At 45.6% G+C, this 22,213-nt stretch overlaps 3 protein-coding genes and 1 pseudogene across 5 annotated transcripts; 2 read left to right on the top strand and 2 right to left on the bottom strand.

The window, feature by feature from the left end:
- Positions 1–1,075: 1,075 nt before the first annotated feature.
- cyb5d1 (cytochrome b5 domain containing 1) lies at positions 1,076–4,125 on the top strand (the record flags this gene model as incomplete). The annotated part of the gene is made up of 4 exons (XM_084547849.1): positions 1,076–1,196; positions 1,431–1,507; positions 3,481–3,699; positions 3,770–4,125. The coding sequence occupies 4 exons, from the start codon at positions 1,076–1,078 to the stop codon at positions 3,998–4,000; spliced, it is 648 nt and encodes a 215-aa protein (XP_084403975.1). The 3' UTR covers positions 4,001–4,125.
- A 19-nt stretch (positions 4,126–4,144) lies between these two features.
- Positions 4,145–5,087, bottom strand: LOC311493002 (annotated as a pseudogene). The gene is made up of 2 exons: positions 4,788–5,087; positions 4,145–4,293 (listed from the first exon to the last, which is right to left on the bottom strand). The product of its transcript is annotated as an uncharacterized misc_RNA (transcript).
- asgr1a (asialoglycoprotein receptor 1a) lies at positions 4,984–11,503 on the top strand. Of its 2 annotated transcripts, none has more exons than XM_084547831.1 (9): positions 4,984–5,520; positions 5,748–5,816; positions 5,927–6,028; positions 7,810–7,908; positions 8,384–8,449; positions 9,731–9,823; positions 9,902–10,056; positions 10,358–10,467; positions 11,109–11,503. In XM_084547831.1, the coding sequence occupies exons 2-9, from the start codon at positions 5,759–5,761 to the stop codon at positions 11,263–11,265; spliced, it is 840 nt and encodes a 279-aa protein (XP_084403957.1). In that variant the 5' UTR covers positions 4,984–5,520; positions 5,748–5,758; the 3' UTR covers positions 11,266–11,503. The 2 variants fall into 2 exon arrangements, with proteins under 2 accessions (XP_084403957.1, XP_084403956.1); XM_084547830.1 differs by having other exon boundaries at positions 5,737–5,816.
- Positions 11,504–19,960: 8,457 nt separating this feature from the next.
- Positions 19,961–22,212, bottom strand: LOC311490405 (serrate RNA effector molecule homolog). The gene is made up of 3 exons (XM_084547863.1): positions 21,700–22,212; positions 21,323–21,620; positions 19,961–21,239 (listed from the first exon to the last, which is right to left on the bottom strand). Exons 1-3 carry the CDS (start codon positions 21,790–21,792, stop codon positions 21,007–21,009), a joined length of 624 nt encoding a protein of 207 aa, XP_084403989.1. The 5' UTR covers positions 21,793–22,212; the 3' UTR covers positions 19,961–21,006.
- Position 22,213: the final 1 nt, after the last annotated feature.

Genomic DNA, 22,213 nt, shown 5'->3' with positions numbered 1-22,213 from the left:
AGCTGTGTGTTACATGTGTGCTAGCTGTGTGTTACATGTGTGCTAGCTGTGTGCTAGCTGAATGCTAGCTGTGTGTTACACGTATGCTAGCTGTATGCTAGCTGTGTGTTACATGTGTGCTAACCGTATGCTAGCTGTTTGTTACATATGTGCTAACTGTATGCTAGCTGTGTGTTACATGTGTGCTAACCGTATGCTAGCTGTGTGTTACATGTGTCGCTGAATGCTAGCTGTGTGTTACATGTGTGCTAGCTGTGTGCTAGCTGAATGCTAGCTGTGTGTTTGCTACCTGTGTGCTAGCTGAATGCTAGCTATGTGTTACATGTGTGCTAGCCGTATGCTAGCTGTGTGTTACATGTGTGCTAGCTGTGTCCTAGCTGAATGCTAGCTGTGTGCTAGCTGAATGCTAGCTGTGTGTTTGCTACCTGTGTGCTAGCTGAATGCTAGCTGTGTTACATGTGTGCTAGCTGTATGCTAGCTGTGTGTTACATGTGTGCTAGCCGTATGCCAGCTGTGTGTTACATGTGTGCTAGCTGTGTCCTAGCTGAATGCTAGCTGTGTGTTTGCTACCTGTGTGCTAGCTGAATGCTAGCTGTGTGTTACATGTGTGCTAGCTGTGTCCTAGCTGAATGCTAGCTGTGTGCTAGCTGAATGCTAGCTGTGTGTTACATGTGTGCTAGCTGTGTGCTAGCTGAATGCTAGCTGTGTGTTTGCTAGCTGTGTCCTAGCTGAATGCTCGCTGTGTGTTACATGTGTGCTAGCTGTGTGCTAGCTGAATGCTAGCTGTGTGTTTGCTAGCTGTGTCCTAGCTGAATGCTCGCTGTGTGCTAGCTGAATGCTAGCTGTGTGTTACATGTGTGCTAGCTGTATGCTAGCTGTGTGTTACATGTGTGCTAGCCGTATGCTCGCTGTGTCCTAGCTGAATGCTCGCTGTGTGCTAGCTGAATGCTAGCTGTGTGTTACATGTGTGCTAGCTGTATGCTAGCTGTGTGTTACATGTGTGCTAGCCGTATGCTCGCTGTGTCCTAGCTGAATGCTAGCTGTGTGCTAGCTGAATGCTACCTGTGTGCAGGTGATGGACCGGCCGAAGTACTTCACTCCCTCAGAGGTGTCCGCTCACAACACGGCTGCCGACCTGTGGGTGTCGTTTCTGGGCAAAGTGTGTGACCTGAGCTCCCTGATGAGCCGCTTCAAAGGTGATGATTGGTTCCATGTCCATGATCAGGAAAGGATTTACCAGATTAATCTATACTGAAAGTAATTATGAGAAAGAAAGAGTCAGTTTGAACCTCCACCGTCTCTAAGTGGAAGAGGACTCTTTGGTTGCAGAGTAAATGAATAATAATGACAAATGTAAACGTGGTTAATGAAGGTTAACAGTGGACAGTGATGGATAGAGACGGTGAAGCTAACTCTTGTGTCGCCTGCAGGTGACGCTCTGCTGCTGCCCATCATGGAGTGTGCAGGAAAGGACATCAGCTGCTGGTTTGACCCCAAAACCAAAGACGTGAGCTCTGAACAGTTCAATCAGGAGGAAGTACTCAGATACGTTGAGGACAGTTAGGTCCACGTATGTTTGGACACGGACTCAGTAGTGGCTACTTTAGTTCCAGTTTAACGTTCAGACTCTCAGAGTCCTGGGGGGGGGGGGGGCAGGGGGTAACTAACTTTAGATTGATTCAGATTAGATCCAGATCAGATCCAGATCAGATCAGATCCAGTCCAGATCCAGATTATATCCAGATCCGATCCAGATCAGATCCAGATCAGATCAGATCCAGTCCAGATCCAGATTATATCCAGATCCGATCCAGATCAGATCCAGATCAGATCCAGATCCAGCCCAGATCCATAAACCCCCAGGTGCATGCTGGTCCTCAGAGTTGTTGGTGTTCCATTAAAGAAATAAAAACCCACAGTGGTCACTAAAATAACTTGAACCTGACAAAAGTAAGAATAAATTAAAACGTACTAATAATGAACTCGTGACAATCAGACTTTTGAATTGTTATTCAGTAGAATCATTTTAATAATCAAGAATGATGGCAGCCTTAACTGAATGTTCTGTTTCACAAGCTTTTGAGGCCATCGCTGCAGTCAGGTGATGTCTGTCTCTCAGTGAGACTTGTGCACCTGTTGAAGGACATTGTCCCAGACATTTTGTGACTTGTCAATATACATTAGGATAATTTGTCCTCGGCCGTCCTCCATTAAGTCTCCACATGGTGCGATCTCCAGAGTTCATCTCTAATCTCTATGGAAGTTGTTCTGGGCTCTTTGGTTCGTTTTATCCTTCTCTTCATCTCGTCATCAGTCTTCCACCTGCAGTCCCGTCCAGGGAGGCTGACTACCGTCCTGTGGACCTTAAACGTTAGCTACAGGACACACCTGTCACGTTAGCTACAGGACACACCTGTCACGTTAATTACAGGACACACCTGTCACGTTAGCTACAGGACACACCTGTCACGTTAGCTACAGGACACACCTGTCACGTTAATTACAGGACACACCTGTCATGTTAGCTACAGGACACACCTGTCACGTTAGCCACAGGACACACCTGTCACGTTAATTACAGGACACACCTGTCACGTTAGCTACAGGACACACCTGTCACGTTAGCTACAGGACACACCTGTCACGTTAATTACAGGACACACCTGTCATGTTAGCTACAGGACACACCTGTCACGTTAGCCACAGGACACACCTGTCACGTTAATTACAGGACACACCTGTCACGTTAGCTACAGGACACACCTGTCACGTTAGCTACAGGACACACCTGTCACGTTAATTACAGGACACACCTGTCATGTTAGCTACAGGACACACCTGTCACGTTAGCCACAGGACACACCTGTCACGTTAATTACAGGACACACCTGTCACGTTAATTACAGGACACACCTGTCACGTTAGCTACAGGACACACCTGTCACGTTAATTACAGGACACACCTGTCACGTTAGCTACAGGACACACCTGTCACGTTAATTACAGGACACACCTGTCACGTTAGCTACAGGACACACCTGTCACGTTAATTACAGGACACACCTGTCACGTTAGCTACAGGACACACCTGTCACGTTAGCTACAGGACACACGTCCCTATGGTCACGCTACCTTCATTCATGTCTTTTCTAGGGGACCAGTTTCATTAGTTTGAGTTTTGAAATTATTCTATTGAACCACAATTCAAAAGTAATGTCTGATTTAATCATGAGTAACTTATTTTTATTTATTATTACTTTTGTCAGTTTCCAGTTATTCCAGTGTTTTTATTTCTTTAACTTATAATACAGATAACTAGTAAATAAAAGCAGACAGACATCAATCTCTATCAGATGGTAGCGATGTAGAGTACAGACGCTGAGCAGGGCCGAGGACGGCTGACACCGCGGAGCTCCTGATGTCTTCAACTTGACCAGTAAATGTAGCATCACAGTAAGCCTGGTGTACACCTGTCCTCAGGTCCTGAAGTACGTGGATCCTCTGACCAGCTGTGTGAGGTACTACACCCCCAGGGGGCGCTTCGTTCACGTCCCCCCCACCGGGCCCCGCTCCGACTGGGACAGCGACTTCGGGGAGCCCTGGTGGCGGGACGGTCGCTACGAGGTGGGACGGCTGTCCACCAAGACCCGGTGGATACGAGTCGTCAACACGCTGACGTCACAGGAGCAGCGGCTACAGGTGAGCGCCTCACGCCTGGTGCACTCTGGGTAACTGAGTCCAGGATCAGCAGACTGATAATATTTCTCAGGTGTGTTCAGAGGAGACTCTAGAGGAGATCCTCCACCGTTACCTGCGCTACAACTCTCATGCCCGAAGCTACACCTGGAAATACAACGGGCTGAATCTGGACATGAGCAGGACCCTCAGCGAGAACCACGTCCCTGACGACGACCACCAGTTGGAGCAGCTGCGACTGGACCGAGACGCGTTCACCCCCGCCATCCTGCTGCACTTCAACGACGACCTGACCGAGGGATGACAACAACCTGCACACCTGCATCGTAACCAGCAATTAAATGTTCTCCACAAGCTTTGATTGACTCTTTGATTTGAATTCACATTCATACAGTTTGGTTTATTATTTATTATTATTTATGCGTCATGTGTGTTTTTGGTCATTTTGTGTCTCTTTCTGTTGGTTTTGTGTCTGTTTATGTTGACTTTGTTGGTTTTGTGTCTCTTTGTGTTGGTTTTGTGTTACTTTGTGTTGGTTTTGTGTCTTTTTGTGTTGGTTTTGTGTCTGTTTGTGTTGGTTTTGTGTCTTTGTGTTGGTTTTGTGTCTGTTTCTGTTGGTTTTGTGTCTGTGTTGGTTTTGTGTCTGTTTCTGTTGGTTTTATGTCTGTTTATGTTGGTTTTGTGTCTGTTTATGTTGACTTTGTTGGTTGTGTGTCTCTTTGTGTTGGGTTTGTGTCTTTTTGTGTTGGTTTTGTGTCTGTTTGTGTTGGTTTTGTGTTGGTTTTGTGTCTTTGTGTTGGTTTTGTGTCTGTTTCTGTTGGTTTTGTGTCTTTTTGTGTTGGTTTTGTTGTTTTTCTGTCTCTTTGTGTTGGTTTTGTGTCTGTTTATGTTGGTTTTGTGTCTATTTCTGTTGGTTTTGTGTCTTTTTGTGTTGGTTTTGTGTCTGTTTGTGTTGGTTTTGTGTTGGTTTTGTGTCTTTGTGTTGGTTTTGTGTCTGTTTCTGTTGGTTTTGTGTCTTTTTGTGTTGGTTTTGTTGTTTTTCTGTCTCTTTGTGTTGGTTTTGTGTCTGTTTATGTTGGTTTTGTGTCTATTTCTGTTGGTTTTGTGTCTTTTTGTGTTGGTTTTGTGTCTTTTTGTGTTGGTTTTGTGTCTGTTTCTGTTGGTTTTTTGTCTTTTTGTGTTGGTTTTGTGGCTCTTTGTGTTGGTTTTGTGTCTTTTTGTGTTGGTTTTGTGTCTGTGTTGGTTTTGTGTTGGTTTTGTGTCCATTGGTGTTGGTTTTGTGTCTCTTTGTGTTGGTTTTGTGTCTCTTTGTGTTGGTTTTGTGTCTTTTTATGTTGGTTTTGTGTCTGTTTGTTGGTTTTGTGTCTTTTTGTGTCTGTTTCTGTTGGTTTTTATGTCACTTTTTGTTGGTTTTGTGTCTGTTTGTTGGTTTTGTGTCTTTTTGTGTCTGTTTCTGTTGGTTTTGTGTCTTTTTGACAGCTTGTCCTGGTGCCAGAGACGTGTCCATCACACTGGTTTCCCTCCTTCTGACTCATTGATGTAAAGTTTCTATTTGGCCTCCTGAGGGTCGGGCTTAGCTGAGTAGCTGAGACATTGTTTGGACCTCTGTGAACTAATTTGGGGAAGTGGACGGAGGATCGGTTCCTTCCTCAGAGCAACAGTTTCTAAATAAAAGGGAAGTTCTGAAAGTGACTGGTGTGACTGTTGTGAGAAAATGTTTTGAAATGTTTGGACTGGATCCAGAATTGTTCTCAAAGTGATGACTGAACATTTTCAGAGAGTTCAGTTTGACAGAAATCAAGCTGCTGGTTCCACAGAGACACGGTGAGGACGCCTTTTCTTTAACTCGATCTCAAACTAAAATTTAAATGCAGTTTATTTTCCATGAAGAGATTTTAATAAGATATTTATCCTCGTTATCTCATTCCAACATTTCAACAGTTCAGCGTACAGACAGATTCAATGAATAGTCGCTCTTCTCTGCTGCTTGACGCTCACGCAGCGTTTCCAGTTGATTTATTCTTTATCTCCATGTTTAAGGTAAATAACAGATTTACCCTCCATGATGATCGACTACCAATATGAAAAGGAACAGGACACCAACCCCCTCTGGATCAAAGGTATCCGTCACTGGCTTCTTCAACACCAGAGTTTGTCTCATCTGTAACCAGCTGTCTCTCACCTGTCTGTCTCTAACGTTCTCTCTGTCTCTCACCTGTCTGTGTGTCAGGGCCTCGTGCTTTCTCAGGTGTGTCCAGGTACAGACGTTGGTTGTTTCCTGCTCTGATGGCTGCAGTTGTCCTGGTTCTGATCATAGCTCTGGTAGCCAGCAGTGAGTTCACACAGATTCTTTTTCATGTCCAATGTGGGGACTGAAGTTAGCTTCACTCTGGCTAGTTGAAGTTAGCTTCACTCTGGCTAGTTGAAGTTAGCTTAACTCTGGCTAGTTGAAGTTAGCTTCCCTCTGGCTAGTTGAAGTTAGCTTCACTCTGGCTAGTTGAAGTTAGCTTCCCTCTGGCTAGTTGAAGTTAGCTTAACTCTGGCTAGTTAAAGTTAGCTTCACTCCAGCTAGTTAAAGTTATCTTAACTCCACTAGTTAAAGTCAGCGTAACTCCACTAGTTGAATTTAGCTTCACTCCAGCTAGTTAAAGTTATCTTAACTTCACTAGTTAAAGTCAGCTTAACTCCACTAGTTAAAGTTAGCTTAACTCCGGCTAGTTAAACTTAGCTTAACTCCACTAGTTAAAGTTAGCCTAACTCTGGCTAGTTAAACTTAGCTTCACTCTGGCTAGTTGAAGTTAGCTTAACTCTGGCTAGTTAAAGTTAGCTTCACTCTGGCTAGTTAAAGTCATCTTAACTTCACTAGTTAAAGTTAGCTTAACTCCGGCTAGTTAAATTTAGCTTAACTCTACTAGTTAGAGTTAGCTTCACTCCACTAGTTAAAGTTAGCTTAACTCCGGCTAGTTGAAGTTAGCTTTACTCTGGCTAGTTGAAGTTAGCTTCACTCAACTAGTTGAAGTTAGCTTCACTCCAGCTAGTTAAAGTTATCTTAACTCCACTAGTTAAAGTCAGCGTAACTCCACTAGTTGAAGTTAGCTTCACTCCAGCTAGTTAAAGTTATCTTAACTTCACTAGTTAAAGTCAGCTTAACTCCACTAGTTAAAGTTAGCTTAACTCCGGCTAGTTAAACTTAGCTTAACTCCACTAGTTAAAGTTAGCCTAACTCTGGCTAGTTAAACTTAGCTTCACTCTGGCTAGTTGAAGTTAGCTTAACTCTGGCTAGTTAAAGTTAGCTTCACTCTGGCTAGTTAAAGTCATCTTAACTTCACTAGTTAAAGTTAGCTTAACTCCGGCTAGTTAAATTTAGCTTAACTCTACTAGTTAGAGTTAGCTTCACTCCACTAGTTAAAGTTAGCTTAACTCCGGCTAGTTGAAGTTAGCTTTACTCTGGCTAGTTGAAGTTAGCTTCGCTCTGGCTAGTTGAAGTTAGCTTTACTCTGGCTAGTTGAAGTTAGCTTTACTCTGGCTAGTTGAAGTTAGCTTCACTCTGGCTAGTTAAAGTTATCTTAACTTCACTAGTTAAAGTTAGCTTCACTCCGGCTAGTTAAAGTTAGCTTCACTCCACTAGTTAAAGTTAGCCTAACTCCGGCTAATTAAACTTAGTTTCACTCCGGCTAGTTAAAGTTAGCTTCACTCCGGCTAGTTACAGTTAGCTTCACTCTGGCTAGTTAAACTTAGCTTCACTCAACTAGTAAAAGTTAGCTTCACTCCAGCTACTTAAAGTTAGCTTCACTTCGGCTAGTTAAAGTTAGCTTAACTCCACTTGTTAAAGTTAAAGTTAAAGCTACCTCAGGTAGTTGAAGTTAGCTTCTGTGCTGTAACAGCGAGATTAGCTAAAGTTAATAGATGTTTTCAGACGCGTTTCCTGTAGTTGACAGTAACATAACCAGCTTAACTTCAGCGGCCTTTACATTGTCGGAAACCCAGATTACATGATCGGATGCTATTTGACGGTAATGTAGTTTTACTTTTGTGGAATAATAGTCTTGAAAAAGACCAGCAGACTTTTAGTATGTACAGCATGTAGTCACTGCTTCCTGTTCCTGTGATCAGACGTCAAGACATCGAATCGTCTGTGGTCAGTGGAGCAGAAGGTTTCTAACATGAGCGACGTCATCCAGTCCCTGAACACCTCGCTGCAGAACGCTCACGGTAACACATGAACGCCACACACATCTGCTGCTGCAGCAGGTATTTTCAAAATAAAAGCATTCCACCCGAGCTGTTAGTTTTACCGATGAGAATTTAGCCATGACTCCCTGTAGCTAATAAAAAGGTTTGTGAATGAAACATTTATTTAACTTCTAAATTCTTATATGATTTAAACCGTGGCACTGTTTAAACAAAGTTGGACAGATCGAACAAACAGATTTCAAAAAGTCAAGTCAAATATATTTTATCAAAAATGTACACAGTAGAATTATAACTGGAGCTAGCATTAGCAGTGTAATGTGTACTAATATACCACGTATAGTAATGTTTCTTTCAGTATTCACGGTCGTCTTCCAGAACAGACGGCATGTTAGCATGCTAATGCTAGCATGACAGAGGCTGCAAACATGATCGTAAACCACCTCCTTCTGCTAAAGATGCTAACTCGCTGAATGGTTTCTGTTGTCTGTTCCAGATGCAGTCAGAGAAGTTCAGCAGCTGCGTTTTGCTGTTGAGAACAACAAGGACCAGCTGACCTCAAGTGTGTTGATCCTAGCTCGTATCTGATCTGAGACGTGTGCGTAGCGTAGCGTCCGTTGATGCTAGCTCATGTCTGAACTGAGACGTGTGCGTAGCGTCACTTGATGCTAGCTCATGTCTGAACTGAGACGTGTGCATAGCGTAGCGTCCGTTGATGCTAGCTCATGTCTGAACTGAGACGTGTGTGTAGCGTCACTGGATGCTAGCTCATGTCTGAACTGAGACGTATGCGTAGCGTCACTTGATGCTAGCTCATGTCTGATCTGAGACGCGTGCGTAGCGTCACTTGATGCTAGCTCACGTCTGATCTGAGACGTGTGCGTAGCGTCACTTGATGCTAGCTCACGTCTGATCTGAGACGCGTGCGTAGCGTCACTTGATGCTAGCTCGTGTCTGATCTGAGACGTGTGCGTAGCGTCACTTGATGCTAGCTCGTGTCTGATCTGAGACGTGTGCGTAGCGTCACTTGACGCTAGCTCGTGTCCGATCTGAGACGCGTGCGTAGCGTCACTTGACGCTAGCTCGCGTCTGATCTGAGACGCGTGCGTAGCGTCACTTGACGCTAGCTCGTGTCCGATCTGAGACGCGTGCGTAGCGTCACTTGACGCTAGCTCGTGTCCGATCTGAGACGCGTGCGTAGCGTCACTTGACGCTAGCTCGTGTCCGATCTGAGACGCGTGCGTAGCGTCACTTGACGCTAGCTCGTGTCCGATCTGAGACGCGTGCGTAGCGTCACTTGATGCTAGCTCACGTCTGATCTGAGACGCGTGCGTAGCGTCACTTGATGCTAGCTCACGTCTGATCTGAGACGCGTGCGTAGCGTCACTTGATGCTAGCTCACGTCTGATCTGAGACGCGTGCGTAGCGTCACTTGATGCTAGCTCACGTCTGATCTGAGACGCGTGCGTAGCGTCACTTGATGCTAGCTCGTGTCCGATCTGAGACGCGTGCGTAGCGTCACTTGATGCTAGCTCACGTCTGATCTGAGACGTGTGCGTAGCGTCACTTGATGCTAGCTCACGTCTGATCTGAGACGCGTGCGTAGCGTCACTTGATGCTAGCTCACGTCTGATCTGAGACGCGTGCGTAGCGTCACTTGATGCTAGCTCGCGTCTGATCTGAGACGCGTGCGTAGCGTCACTTGACGCTAGCTCGTGTCCGATCTGAGACGCGTGCGTAGCGTCACTTGACGCTAGCTCGTGTCCGATCTGAGACGCGTGCGTAGCGTCACATGACGTTCTGTCTGACGTTCTGTCTGACGTTCTGTCTGATGTGTGTTCAGTGTCGGATGCGTTGAAGCAGCTGTCTGTCGTGGACTCTCTCAGCAGGAGCATCACTTCCCTCAAATGTTCCCTGGAGCAGATCATCAACAACAGTAATTTCAGCCACGTTCAGTCATGTCAGTGAAGTAAACGCCTACAGGAATCTCACTCTTGTTTTGTCCGTCCTCCAGGTTCAGCAGCAGACGGTTGTTGTCCTATGGACTGGACTCCGTTTGGCAACAACTGTTATTTCTTCAGTCGCTTGTCTCTGTCCTGGAACGAGTCCAGACTCTGGTGTGAGAAACAACAAGCTCACCTGGTGATTCTCCACCAGGACAAGGACTGGGTGAGACGGCCTGTCACATGCTTGTTAAGTATGGACACATCAGTACGAGACGTCCTGACAATAATCTGCTGATGTTAATGGACTCGTAGGATTAGTCTTAAATCACAAGCGTGTTAGAGACATGTGTAGCGTAGCATTTAACGGTGACACCATCAGGTCAAACAGTGAATTACAACACGGTCCTGTGAGGAAGTAGCTCAGCGTTTTAATGGAGGTGTCAGAAAGTGTATTTGACGTTTGTCTCTTTGTTTTCACTGTGGACGGTAAACCCTTCCTGTCTGACTGTCCTCTGTATGTCCAGGACTTTGTGACCAGTCATGCGGCTCAAGAGTGGTTCTGGGTGGGTTTGTCTGACTGGAGAACCGGCCGGTGGGAGTGGGTCAACCAGACACCGTACCGAATGGAGCGCAGGTCTGTTTATGACCGACTGTCTGCTTTTATACGTAGTTGTTACGAAGCATTCTTGTTAAGACTTAAAATCTTAAAATGAACTGTTTGATAAGTCGCTTTGAAACTTTAGACCATTAGTGAAACCAGTGAGGAGTGAGCACTGATCCCTGGGGAACGGAGTATGAGTTTTAGAAACAGAAATAAAATCTGATGTTTACACATTAACGCAGCCCTGAGACTGTGTTCATGTTTCTATGAAGCTCTCACAGTTAAAACATGTTCAGGTCAGGGTCAGGTTAAAGGTCAGGGTAAAGGTCAGGGTCAGGTTAAAGGTCAGGGTAAAGGTCAGGGTAAAGGTCAGGTTAAAGGTCAGGGTAAAGGTCAGGGTCAGGTTAAAGGTCAGGGTAAAGGTCAGGGTAAAGGTCAGGGTAAAGGTCAGGGTCAGGTTAAAGGTCAGGGTCAGGTTAAAGGTCAGGTTAAAGGTCAGGGTAAAGGTCAGGGTCAGGTTAAAGGTCAGGGTAAAGGTCAGGGTAAAGGTCAGGGTAAAGGTCAGGGTCAGGTTAAAGGTCAGGGTAAAGGTCAGGGTCAGGTTAAAGGTCAGGGTAAAGGTCAGGGTCAGAGGATGTGTTATGACAGAGACAGAAACATGAGCTTGTGTCCAGGCGCTGGAGACCAGGACAACCAGACAGCTGGACGGGTCACGGTCTCGGTCCCGAAGACGAGGACTGCGCTCACATTTACAGTGACGGACGTCTCAACGACGTGCACTGCTCCACCAGGCTGCACTACATCTGCCAGAAGCACAGCCAGCGCACCTGAATGCACCTGAACGCACCACCACGTGTCTCCTCCCGCCGTAGGCCGGAGCTGCTGTCAGACGACAACAATAAAAACAAACTAATAGAGACGATAGAGAAGGGGCCCGTGTTTTTATTTTCTTGAAACCGTGCATATATGTCTGTACACACACACACACACACACACACACACGTAACAGGCTAAGCTCAATAACACAGAAACTAATGAAACTAACATTTTCTGCATAGGCCCTATAATGAGGAAAGGCTGATTTTAGTGTTGGACACTAAAAATGACAAATTTAACCTCAAATGTTTCTCATGAATTAAACCCTGATATTACAGAATGAATGTTTATTTTGTGTCACGGCTGAGAGATTAAAAATGTGGTTATAATGGGAGTCAATGGGACGTTTAAAATCTGATGCTGCGCAAAAACTGATAATGCAACCAAGTCAGTATTTTAGATCATTGTGGTCACATCCAGGACCTCCCAACATTAGTTTTATGGAAATGAACCTCGTGAATTTAATGATCTAATTGTCATTTAAAGGGTTAAAAGCCTCAAAATGATTGACTTTGTGGTGGTTCTGTAAAATGCTGAAGTGGTTTAAGAGATTTATGCAGAAAAAAGCAGAACAGCAGTTTTGTCCTCAATGACTCAAGAGGGTAGTAAATTAAACGGATGTCTGAGGGTTAAATATTTAGAAAGTCCAGATAGCTACCACAATATGAAAAATAAATATGTGCTCTCTTCTAACAATATATAAAAGTGGCAGTGTGGGTTTGTGGTCAGTCCCAGTGACAGCAAATATTGTTTTCCTGTTTTTTGTTTTTCATTTCAAACTGTACACATCTGGACCTCCTTGCTCCAAACCCGTCTGTGGACAGATGTAGAGTAGATTGACCTGTTACTGTCCAGGACAAGCGAAACATGTAGAGGCCTTTTCATGACGGCAATAAGAACCGCGGTGCTACCGGAGGTGCCTGCTACAGCTCGGCCCCTGGTTCAGGGCCAGGTCAGTCAGAAACAACGGGCTGTTTGAGGGCTTCCTTTCTACGTGACCGCCTGTTACGTCGCCTACGCCTAGAGCCGGCTCTGGTCACAAGATTTAATTTGGGAGAGTAATCTGTTGTCTGATGGGAAGAAACTTTTACACTTGAAGGTGAGGAAGAAAGAAAAGACAACGATCCACTGAGAGGGAATTTGTGGCAAAAGTCAGCAACGTTCAGCTTTACACAAACACAAAACATACAAAACATACATAACACAAGCTGACAGGGAAAAAAAAAGGTGCACGTTCATTTCTCCATACAGACATTTAACATAGTGTACCATTTTATAAGAGTTCACAGGTTGTCAACGATGCGCCTATGAGGTCTAGATGTGGCTGCCAAGTTTCCAGAAGGGTTTCATATCCTTTCTTTATAAGAGCTTTTTAAAGAGCTATTCAGCCGTTCATCTCCAAGCACCATCAAGGAATAAGGACGGGAGAATCAGGTTCCATGTCAAAACAAAAATACATTTTCTGGCAGCACATAAAGCAACGTCTGTCAGTTTGGTTTGGGATTTCACCAAGGATCCAGAGATTATTAGAAGAGTAAACACATCTCTGGATCTAAAGGGAATACAACACACATAATCCTGGATAAGGTGTCACCATGGTGACTGAGTATTCTCACCTTATCACAGGGCAGGAGGGAGAACACCTCAACACCACACCTGAAGCACATTTCAGACAGTTCAGGTTCAGGTTGACTGTCTTGACACAAATCCATCCAAAGTTGTTCTTCAGTTGTTTTGTTTAAGTCCGATTCCCGTCTCACTCTGGATCCATGCTAACCTGCTTCAGGACACTCTTTCAGCGACATGGAATACATTCTGGATATACGTTTATTTGTGCTTCCTTCTCGTTGCAGCTCCTCCACCTTCGCTGGTGTTGGTAAGCTCATTGTGGCGTCCAGGTTACATCGAAGAAAGGATCTTGATCGTCTTTAGCTCTTTAAAAGACATGAAGAGTCCGTCCTCATAGCGGTCTCCTAGGCCAGTGGTTCCCAACCTTTTTCACAGTACGTACCCCTTCAGACATTTGTCCTCCAGCCAGGGCCGTTGCTAGGAATTCTGGGCCCCCTGAAAGAATATCGGAGTGGGCCCCTCTACCCCATTCATTGCCACTTTTTTTACAACTGTGTATTATGATGTTTTTATTTGTTTTTCTGTTGATGCCTGGTGTATAATCACTCAACAATGAGTTAGAGTATTATTATGTAAATTATTCCCATTTCTCTGATTTGCAACACGTTATTACACCTCTGATTGCATATATCTTCAATTAACCACTCAACAGATATTGGGTATGTTATTGTATTTATTAACGATCAAGCACTGATATCCAAAAATAATAATAATTAAAAAAAACTCAAAGTGTCCTGGCTCAAGATAGTCCACAAGGTGGAGCTCAAGGTAGAAATGTAGCATTTAACTTGAATGTGCAGGTAACACCAACAGCACATGAAATACTTTGTTATAAAATAAATATCAAAAACAACAAAAAAAATCAAACCTCATCTAATCTCAGTTTAGGTTTGAACTGGCTTGTTTGTTCACAGCTTAACTGTCTTGCATGGTGCAACATCTCTGTCAGTCTGATCAGAAAGCCCAACGCCGAGCCTTGTTGTTGGCAAATTCGCTGATGAGGTCTTTGAAGTCCAACTGTCGGCTTAGCTGACTTTCAGTTGAAAGTCTAGCAAGGCTATTTAGCCTCTCTTGGGTTGTTGTGGATCTGAGACTAGTTTCAGTTTGCTAAATGCCCTTTCTCCACCTGCAACAGTCACAGGTAAAGTGCAGAAGATTCTAAGAATTCTAAGAAGACACAAAATCTAAATGGGCTTACTCAGTAGGCTACCATAGCTCTAGGCAGACAGCTTCACTTTGCCATTGTATGTGGAGGGAAAGCTCTTTTGAGTAATGTCAGTGTCACCCTTGTCAGACAAAAAATATTTTTAAAGCATCCAGAAGTCAGTGTAAACTGTCCAAAATTCTAAATTGTCTTTTTGTTATTGTCAGCCATTATGGTGTATTTTATTTTATATCGCTGTGAAAACAACAACAAATCTTGTTGGAACATTTAACTTCTTTGTATTTTCAAATGTCCCACCAATAGCTAACACATTTTTACAAGACCACACTTGAACACATCATGATAACGTTATTGACCTTCGCCTAATGCTCATAATTACTGAGTAGAACTTGAATGCGTCATAATACAATTCAGTGTAGCCTGGTAAGTGAGCGGGTGCTTGGTGCTGACTGGAGCACTGTCCGACAGTAATATGTGTGAAACACACAGTCCGCTGTAGATAGCCTCCACATTAGTAACGTTCAGTTATCTACACTAGGAATCGCTGCTCTACAATGAACTGGCCACTTCCCGCCTCTCACCCGATGATTGACAGCTAACGGAAGCTACAGCCCCTGGCCCCGTCAGCTACGCGTTACAGACAATGAATGAATGAATGAATGAACAAGAGGCGCCCTCGGTAGTTTTACTCTCACCATTCTTATAAAATGTTGATTCATTACTATGAATATATATTAGTTAAGCCTATGCGTAATAATTTAGACGTAGAGGCTACTGGGGGCTGTGTGTGGCCCTGATGGGCTGTGGGCCCTTAGAATTGTCATCACCTTTCCCCCCTATACGACGGCGCTGCCTCCAGCCATGTACCCCCTACTCTCATGCACTTGTAGCAGCTAGAAAAAGAAATGTCTGAGAGCCTGACTGGTGGCAGCAGTTGAGGTCTCACTGGAAGAGCAATCTATCCGTTTTAGCCATTTGTCCATTTTTGGCGACCTAGTTTACCTCAGACTGATGACTTGACAGCTCAAATGACAGAAAGTTATCAGAATTGTTGACGACATGATTTGAAGACCCAGTCAAGAACAAGATTTGCTTGTTTCTGGGGGGGGAAAGTATAGCTATAACATCAGGACATTTGCACCTGCCCACCAATCACAGACATTTCAGGGAATCGGTGTCTTTCTTATTTAGGTGACCTAGCGCTAGCTACATTAGCAGCAAACTGATACATAGCTTCAAAGCCAGTTGTCCTACAGTCTAGATATTAACATACTTGACTCACATGAAAAACAGTCTTTTGATTTTTCATTTAGGTGGAGAATCAAAAAATGAGAAAATAGGGCTGCTTGATTATGGCAAAAATCATAATCACAATTATTTTGATTTATATTGTAATCACGATTATTAAAGACGATTATTCATTGATTTGAGAACAAGCATTTATTCAACTTTTAACTCGGGTATTTCTTTTAATAAGAATTTTTTTTTAAATTAAATTAATTAAGAGAAAAATATATTAATAAAGTTAATTAAATAATATGTAAAAATAAAAAGTAAACACTATCCCAGACTTTGGCATGAAGATTTTTTTTTCAATTTATTTTTAATACAAAATTCGCAAGGTTTCCGCTGTCAGCTCATTGGTCACAGAGCAGGAGACGGCCTGGGAATAAATTTACTGTAAATGTTCATATAAAGCGGTTATTCCTTAAATCCATTGACATTTTACACAGTATTTTTTATTTTCACGGTAGTACGGGACAAAGTGCGTCCCGTGACAGCTCAATACGGGACACGTACTTTTGTTTGTAAATACGGGACGATTTCGTTTTTCAAGGGACAGTTGTCAGCCTTAGTAGCGTGGCATATCTTGCACAATATCTTCGTTTGTTCCGAGTCAGACTCCTCGAAACCCAAGTGTTTCCATGACACAGAATTGGCTTTACTTTGTTTCTGACCAAAGGCTGCCTTTCTACCATCTTCTATCATCTTCTTCTACACTTATTTTTTCCAGCGGGGGCGGAGCGGATCGGACCAGAGCTCTGACCAAGACTCCTGTGAACCTCATACCATGTCTTAATGAAATGGGCCAGCACAGGGTCATCAGATCTACTGGATAAGGCTCTAGGGTCCCTATTTATATGCAGTGCAATGTTCACCCAAAAGGGGGCACTGTCACCCTCAAAAAGGAAAACATTAATCACATTTGAGCTGCCAAACAGTACTTCTTAAAACTGACAGTCCCAACAAAGTTTTTCCTCCACCCGTCCATATGAACCGTCTTATGGTTTTACGTAGAGTTTTATAAAGTTCTTGGCTCAGTGGGATGGGTAGTGACTGAAGGGGGTACTGTAATCTTGGTAGACCATTCATCTTCATACAACTGATTCTACCAGTCAAGGTAATGGGCGGATTTCTCCCCTTACAGAGATCATCCTCAACTTTAAGAAGTAATGGGCGATAATTGAGTTTATACAGGTTCTTAATATTGCTGTCTACAGTTATTCCAAGATATTTAATGCCATCTGTGGACCATTTAAATGGAGTTGTACTCTGACATTTGATATAATTAAGGTTCGTTAGTGGAAGAATTCCACTTTTCTCACAATTCACCTTGTACCCAGAAACTGTACCGTAAGTCTGCAATCTCATAAGAGACGTAGGATTACATCATCTGCCAGTAGATTGATTTTATGAGCTGTCTGACCAACCATGAAGCCCCAGACATCTGGATCCTGTCTTACTGCTTCAACCAGTGGCTCAATAACCAAAACAAAAAGTCCAGGAGACAAGGGGTAATGCCTATGAGACGTGCCCATCAGTAGTGAGCCTAGCCTTGGCTTATGATACAAGGTTATCACCCACCCAATAAAGGACCGACCAAACCCAGACTTAGCCAATGTCACGTCTTTTGTCATGTCTTGTCCTTCGTCATGTCTTTTGTCATGTCTTAGTTTCTGTCATGTTTAGCGTTTAGTTTTTCTGTTCTGCTTCCTGTTTTATTTTGTTAAGGTCTGGTTTTTCTGTTTGTGTTCCATGTCATGTTGTCTGTCATGTCCTTCGTCATGTCTTTCATGGTTTAGTTTCTGTCATGGTTTTGTTATTTTCTGTCATGTCTTTCCATCATGGTTTAGTTTCTTGTGTTTCTGTTTATTGTATTTTGTTAAGTTCTTGGTTTTTCATAGTCATGGTTTAGTGTTTAGGTTTTCTGTTTCCTGTTTTATTTTGTTAAGTTCTGAATTTCCTGTTTTGTTACTCCATGTTTTCTTTTGATTAGATCATTGGTTTCACCTTGTGTTAATTCTTCATTTGCTTCACCTGTGTCTCGTCACCCCTGTTCCTCATGTGTGTGTGTGTATATATAGCCCTGCCTTCCCCTTTGTCTCTGTCGCATCATACTACTTGTTACTGCGTGTTTCCCACGTTTCATGTCATTGTTCATGTTCCATGCCATAGTTTCATGCTACGTCATAGATTTGTTAGTGTATTAGAGTTTTGCTTTTTGGATTTCCTGCCCTGTCAGCAGCGTCTTTAGTTTTTGTAAGTTTTGGTTTTTTTTATTAATTAAAACCCCTTTTTGCCTACTCCTGCCTCCTTGAGTCCTGCATCTGGGTCCGCACCCCAACCCCTGCTACCCCCTTTTGTGACAGAATGACGCGACCAGCAAAGGACCCAGCAGACTTTATTTTTGATGAGGAGGAGGACAAAAGGCGAGTTATTGCTTATTATCAAGATCAAATGCTGGAGTGTAAGCCATGGCTCATGCCAGAGTTTTTGTTTCCGTATGTGGACACTCATTTGGCCATGGGGGCTCCGAAAAGGAAACATGGTCCACGTGGACGCCATGGAGGGAGGTCTGCTGGCCGGCGGCCTCTGGAATCCCGTCCTGTCGGCCACATGGTGGTTGCTCCCCAGCCTGCTGGCCACCGGCCAGCTAGCTCCCAGCGAGCCTCTTCTGCCTCCGTTCCTGCTCCAGCTCCCGTACCGGCCTCGAGGGTCGGCTCATGCCCCGCTCCTGCTCCCGTACCGGCCCCGAGGGTCGGCTCATGCCTCGCTTCAGCTCCGGCTCCTCTCCCGGCTCCGAGGGTCGCATCAGCTCCGGCTCCTCTCCCGGCTCCGAGGGTCGCATCAGCTCCGGCTCCTCTCCCGGCTCCGAGGGTCGCATCAGCTCCGGCTCCTCTCCCGGCTCCGAGGGTCGCTTCAGCTCCTGTCCCTGTCCCGGCTCCGAGGATCGGCTCACGTCCTGCTCCAGCGCTGCTCCCTGTCCCTGTACCGGCTCCGAGGATCCGCTCACGTCCTGCTCCAGCGCTGCTCCCTGTCCCTGTACCGGCTCCGAGGAGCCGCTCACGTCCTGCTCCAGCGCTGCTCCCTGTCCCTGTACCGGCTCCGAGGATCCGCTCACGTCCTGCTCCAGCGCTGCTTCCTGTCCCTGTACCGGCTCCGAGGACCCGCTCACGTCCTGCTCCAGCGCTGCTCCCTGTCTCTGTTCCGGCTCCGAGGATCCACTCGCTTCTGGCTCCCGTTCCGGCTCCGAGGGTCGCCTCTTCCCTGGTTCCCGTTCCGGCTCCGAGGGTCGCCTCTTCCCTGGTTCCCGTTCCGGCTCCGAGGGTCGCCTCTTCCCTGGTTCCCGTTCCGGCTCCGAGGGTCGCCTCTTCCCTGGTTCCCGTTCCGGCTCCGAGGGTCGCCTCTTCCCTGGTTCCCGCTCCTGTTCTCGAGGTGGATCCTGAACCGGCTCCTGCCCCTGTTCCCGAGGTGGCTCGGACCCCGGCTTCTGCTCCTGCCCCTGTTCCCGAGGTGGCTCGGACCCCGGCTTCTGCTCCTGCCCCTGTTCCCGAGGTGGCTCGGACCCCGGCTTCTGCTCCTGCCCCTGTTCCCGAGGTGGGTCTGGCCTCTGCTCCTGTCCCCGCTTCTGCTCCTGAGGTGGGTCTGGCCTCTGCTCCTGTCCCCGCTTCTGCTCCTGAGTGGTCTGCCCGGCCTCCCGGTCGGCCCCCTGAACTCTCTGCCACGTCTGCCCGGCCTCCCGGTCGGCCCCCTGAACTCTCGGCCACGTCTGCTCAACCTCTCGGTTGCCCTGGATCCCTCCTGCCATGCCCCCTCCACCCACCCTGTCCAGTACTGACTTTTGTTTAAGTTTTTGTTTTGTTAGGGACGTCTGGGATCCGTCCCTTAAGGAGGGGGTTCTGTCACGTCTTTTGTCATGTCTTGTCCTTCGTCATGTCTTTTGTCATGTCTTAGTTTCTGTCATGTTTAGCGTTTAGTTTTTCTGTTCTGCTTCCTGTTTTATTTTGTTAAGGTCTGGTTTTTCTGTTTGTGTTCCATGTCATGTTGTCTGTCATGTCCTTCGTCATGTCTTTCATGGTTTTGTTGTTTTCTGTCATGTCTTTCCATCATGGTTTAGTTTCTTGTGTTTCTGTTTATTGTATTTTGTTAAGTTCTTGGTTTTTCATAGTCATGGTTTAGTGTTTAGGTTTTCTGTTTCCTGTTTTATTTTGTTAAGTTCTGAATTTCCTGTTTTGTTACTCCATGTTTTCTTTTGATTAGATCATTGGTTTCACCTTGTGTTAATTCTTCATTTGCTTCACCTGTGTCTCGTCACCCCTGTTCCTCATGTGTGTGTGTGTATATATAGCCCTGCCTTCCCCTTTGTCTCTGTCGCATCATACTACTTGTTACTGCGTGTTTCCCACGTTTCATGTCATTGTTCATGTTCCATGCCATAGTTTCATGCTACGTCATAGATTTGTTAGTGTATTAGAGTTTTGCTTTTTGGATTTCCTGCCCTGTCAGCAGCGTCTTTAGTTTTTGTAAGTTTTTTTTTTTTTTTTTTTTTATTAATTAAAACCCCTTTTTGCCTAGTCCTGCATCTGGGTCCGCACCCCAACCCCTGCTACCCCCTTTTGTGACAGCCAAGACTTTAAATAAATATGACCATTTGAACCAATCAAAGGCTTTTTCTTCATCTAGTGCCACAGCTGTACTAGGACCGGTCCTTGGTCGGTTGTTTTTCTTATGAGTAACAGTAACGAAGGCAGTGGAGAAGGATTCAGGAAGAGAATGAGTTTTAGACCCAAGTTGATTACGTCCATAATGAGTGAAACAAGTAAATCTTTAAACTCCTTATAGAATTCAGAAGGCAAGCCATCCTCTCCTGGAGATTTATTAGACTGCAGTCAACTCAAGACTTTCATAATTTCAACTTGAGTAAAAGAGACGTTGAGAGTCCTTTAAACCTCCTCTGTAACTCTGGTCAAGAAACTATCAACCTGTGTTACGTCTTCAGGTGATTCTGATTTAGAAAGTGTTATGACTGAGTCATGTCTGGTGCTCTACGCCCTCCCTGTCTGCAGGGGTTGCTGTTTTTCGTTTCAGCTTCTTCCCGTCGGCTGGCCTGTGATTGGAGGAGACCTGAGGGGGTGGAGTTTAAAGAGGCCTTTGTTGGAGAAGCCAGGTGCTCCATCAAGAGCTGAACCACTCCGTACTCTGACTGTATTGTTCACTCTATGATCTGAATGTTTGCCAAGTAGGGCTGAGAAGCTCGTCTTGTATTTTACTTCATGTTTGTTTGGTAGTTCAGTTAGTGGTTATGTTGGTCAGCTGGTTTGTTTGTTGTTTTGGCTACGCTCACCCTGAAGATGGATATGACATAGTTATTCTGTGGAGAGCTGGTTCTCTTTGGGAGAAGGGTTTCCCTTAGGCCGGTCAGAAAACTTCCAGTTTCTGTGGGTTCTTTCAGGTGAGAGCCCACCACACACCTGGGAGCTTTCTGAATCTCTCAACTGGAACATGAGTTGTTAATCTCAGCTCCGGTCCAGTCACGTGTCGTACACACCGCCAGTGGTTGACATGAAACGGTGACAGGACATTAATCCCACAGATTATTGTCCAGCTACAGAGCAGGGTCATCAGGAAGCAGCTATTCTGACCTTCTCAGAGTCTTTCGTCTGGCCCGTCTCACTGCTCCTCTCCTCCGTCCGGCTCACAGTTGACTCTGAGACAGTCTGACCGCTCACATTTCCTCCGCTGGGATCTCCCTGACTCTTGTCTAGTCCGCCACAGCTGCTCGCCCCAGCAGGAGCAGCAGGAGCCTCCAGGACCTGGAGGTCAAAGTCTGTACCTCCTTCCATCTTTATCACGGCTGCAGAGGAACACACAGCAAAGCTTGAGGACTTCATTACCCAGAAACACTTTTCAGTTTGCTGCCCGTGTCCATCCACTGACCTGCATCCAGAAGTTTGATGATGGCGGGGGCGTGGTCCACGTCCAGCGACACGTTATCCAACCAGCTGCTGTCCAGCAGGAAGAGGAAGACGCCCAGTCTGGTTCTGAGGGCGGCCAGAGACTCCGCCTTCCTCGCCGTGATGTCATCAGGGTGGTACTTTGAGCGGAACCACTCCTGGTCTTTGTGTTGGAGGAAGAAGTCCTGCAGCTGCTGCCGTCTGAAGTCCAGCTTGTACTGGTTGTAGCGCTTCACTGCCTCGGTCTCGTCGACGCTGTCCTCCGTGTTGAGCAGAAACTCCTGAACGTCAACCAACAGGATGAGCCCACGGGACAATATCTGAAGCTCTTTGAGTTCACCTAGAACGTGTCCCACTCACCTTGAAGCTCCTCATGGTGGGAGGACCTGGAGGAGGCAGGTCTGGGTCCACCATGCCCAGCCTGACATTGGAGACATTGGAGTTTGAAATCATCAGAAGCTTCAACAGATCTCCTCATCTAGTCCGACTCTGACTGAATATACAGCCATCAGCCACAGCACCAACATGGGTGACTCATCACAGAATGGACATGGGCCTCCTGAGGGTGTCCTCTTGGTAGTGGGGGGGGGGGGGCTTTGAGGGGAGGGGCCTCCACACCAATGAATGCCAGGTCCAGAAGTTTCCCAGCAGAACACTGAACCGTCTCCTGTCAGTGGTCATAATGTTGTGGCTGATCAGTGTGGATACACACAAACACACACACTGTGTTGTCCGGGTCAAAGTGCGTCTCGTGGTCGTTGACCTCGTCCTCTGTTTGGACAGCCTGAATGTCTCTGCGTTCATTGTGAGCCAGAAGAAGACGAAGGGAGACGCTCTGGTTGAAGGAGCACAGAGACAGAGAAGAAGACATCGC

Source organism: Chelon labrosus (assembly GCF_963514085.1).
Source record: "Chelon labrosus genome assembly, chromosome: 1".
Lineage (NCBI taxonomy): Eukaryota > Metazoa > Chordata > Actinopteri > Mugiliformes > Mugilidae > Chelon > Chelon labrosus.
Note: the sequence above shows the minus strand (reverse complement) of the source record. Positions and strands in the feature narration are given on the sequence as shown.

Bases quoted from the DNA above. Each gene is read 5' to 3' on its own strand.
- asgr1a (XM_084547831.1), top strand. From the start codon at position 5,759: ATGATGATCGACTACCAATATGAAAAGGAACAGGACACCAACCCCCTC. The intron at 5,817-5,926 runs GTATCCGTCACT...TCTGTGTGTCAG, and splicing joins CAACCCCCTCTGGATCAAAG to GGCCTCGTGCTTTCTCAGGT. The intron at 7,909-8,383 runs GTAACACATGAA...TGTCTGTTCCAG, and splicing joins CTCGCTGCAGAACGCTCACG to ATGCAGTCAGAGAAGTTCAG.
- LOC311490405 (XM_084547863.1), bottom strand. From the start codon at position 21,792: ATGATTTCAAACTCCAATGTCTCCAATGTCAGGCTGGGCATGGTGGAC. The intron at 21,621-21,699 runs GTGAGTGGGACA...GTTGACGTTCAG, and splicing joins CCACCATGAGGAGCTTCAAG to GAGTTTCTGCTCAACACGGA. The intron at 21,240-21,322 runs GTCAGTGGATGG...GTTCCTCTGCAG, and splicing joins CATCAAACTTCTGGATGCAG to CCGTGATAAAGATGGAAGGA.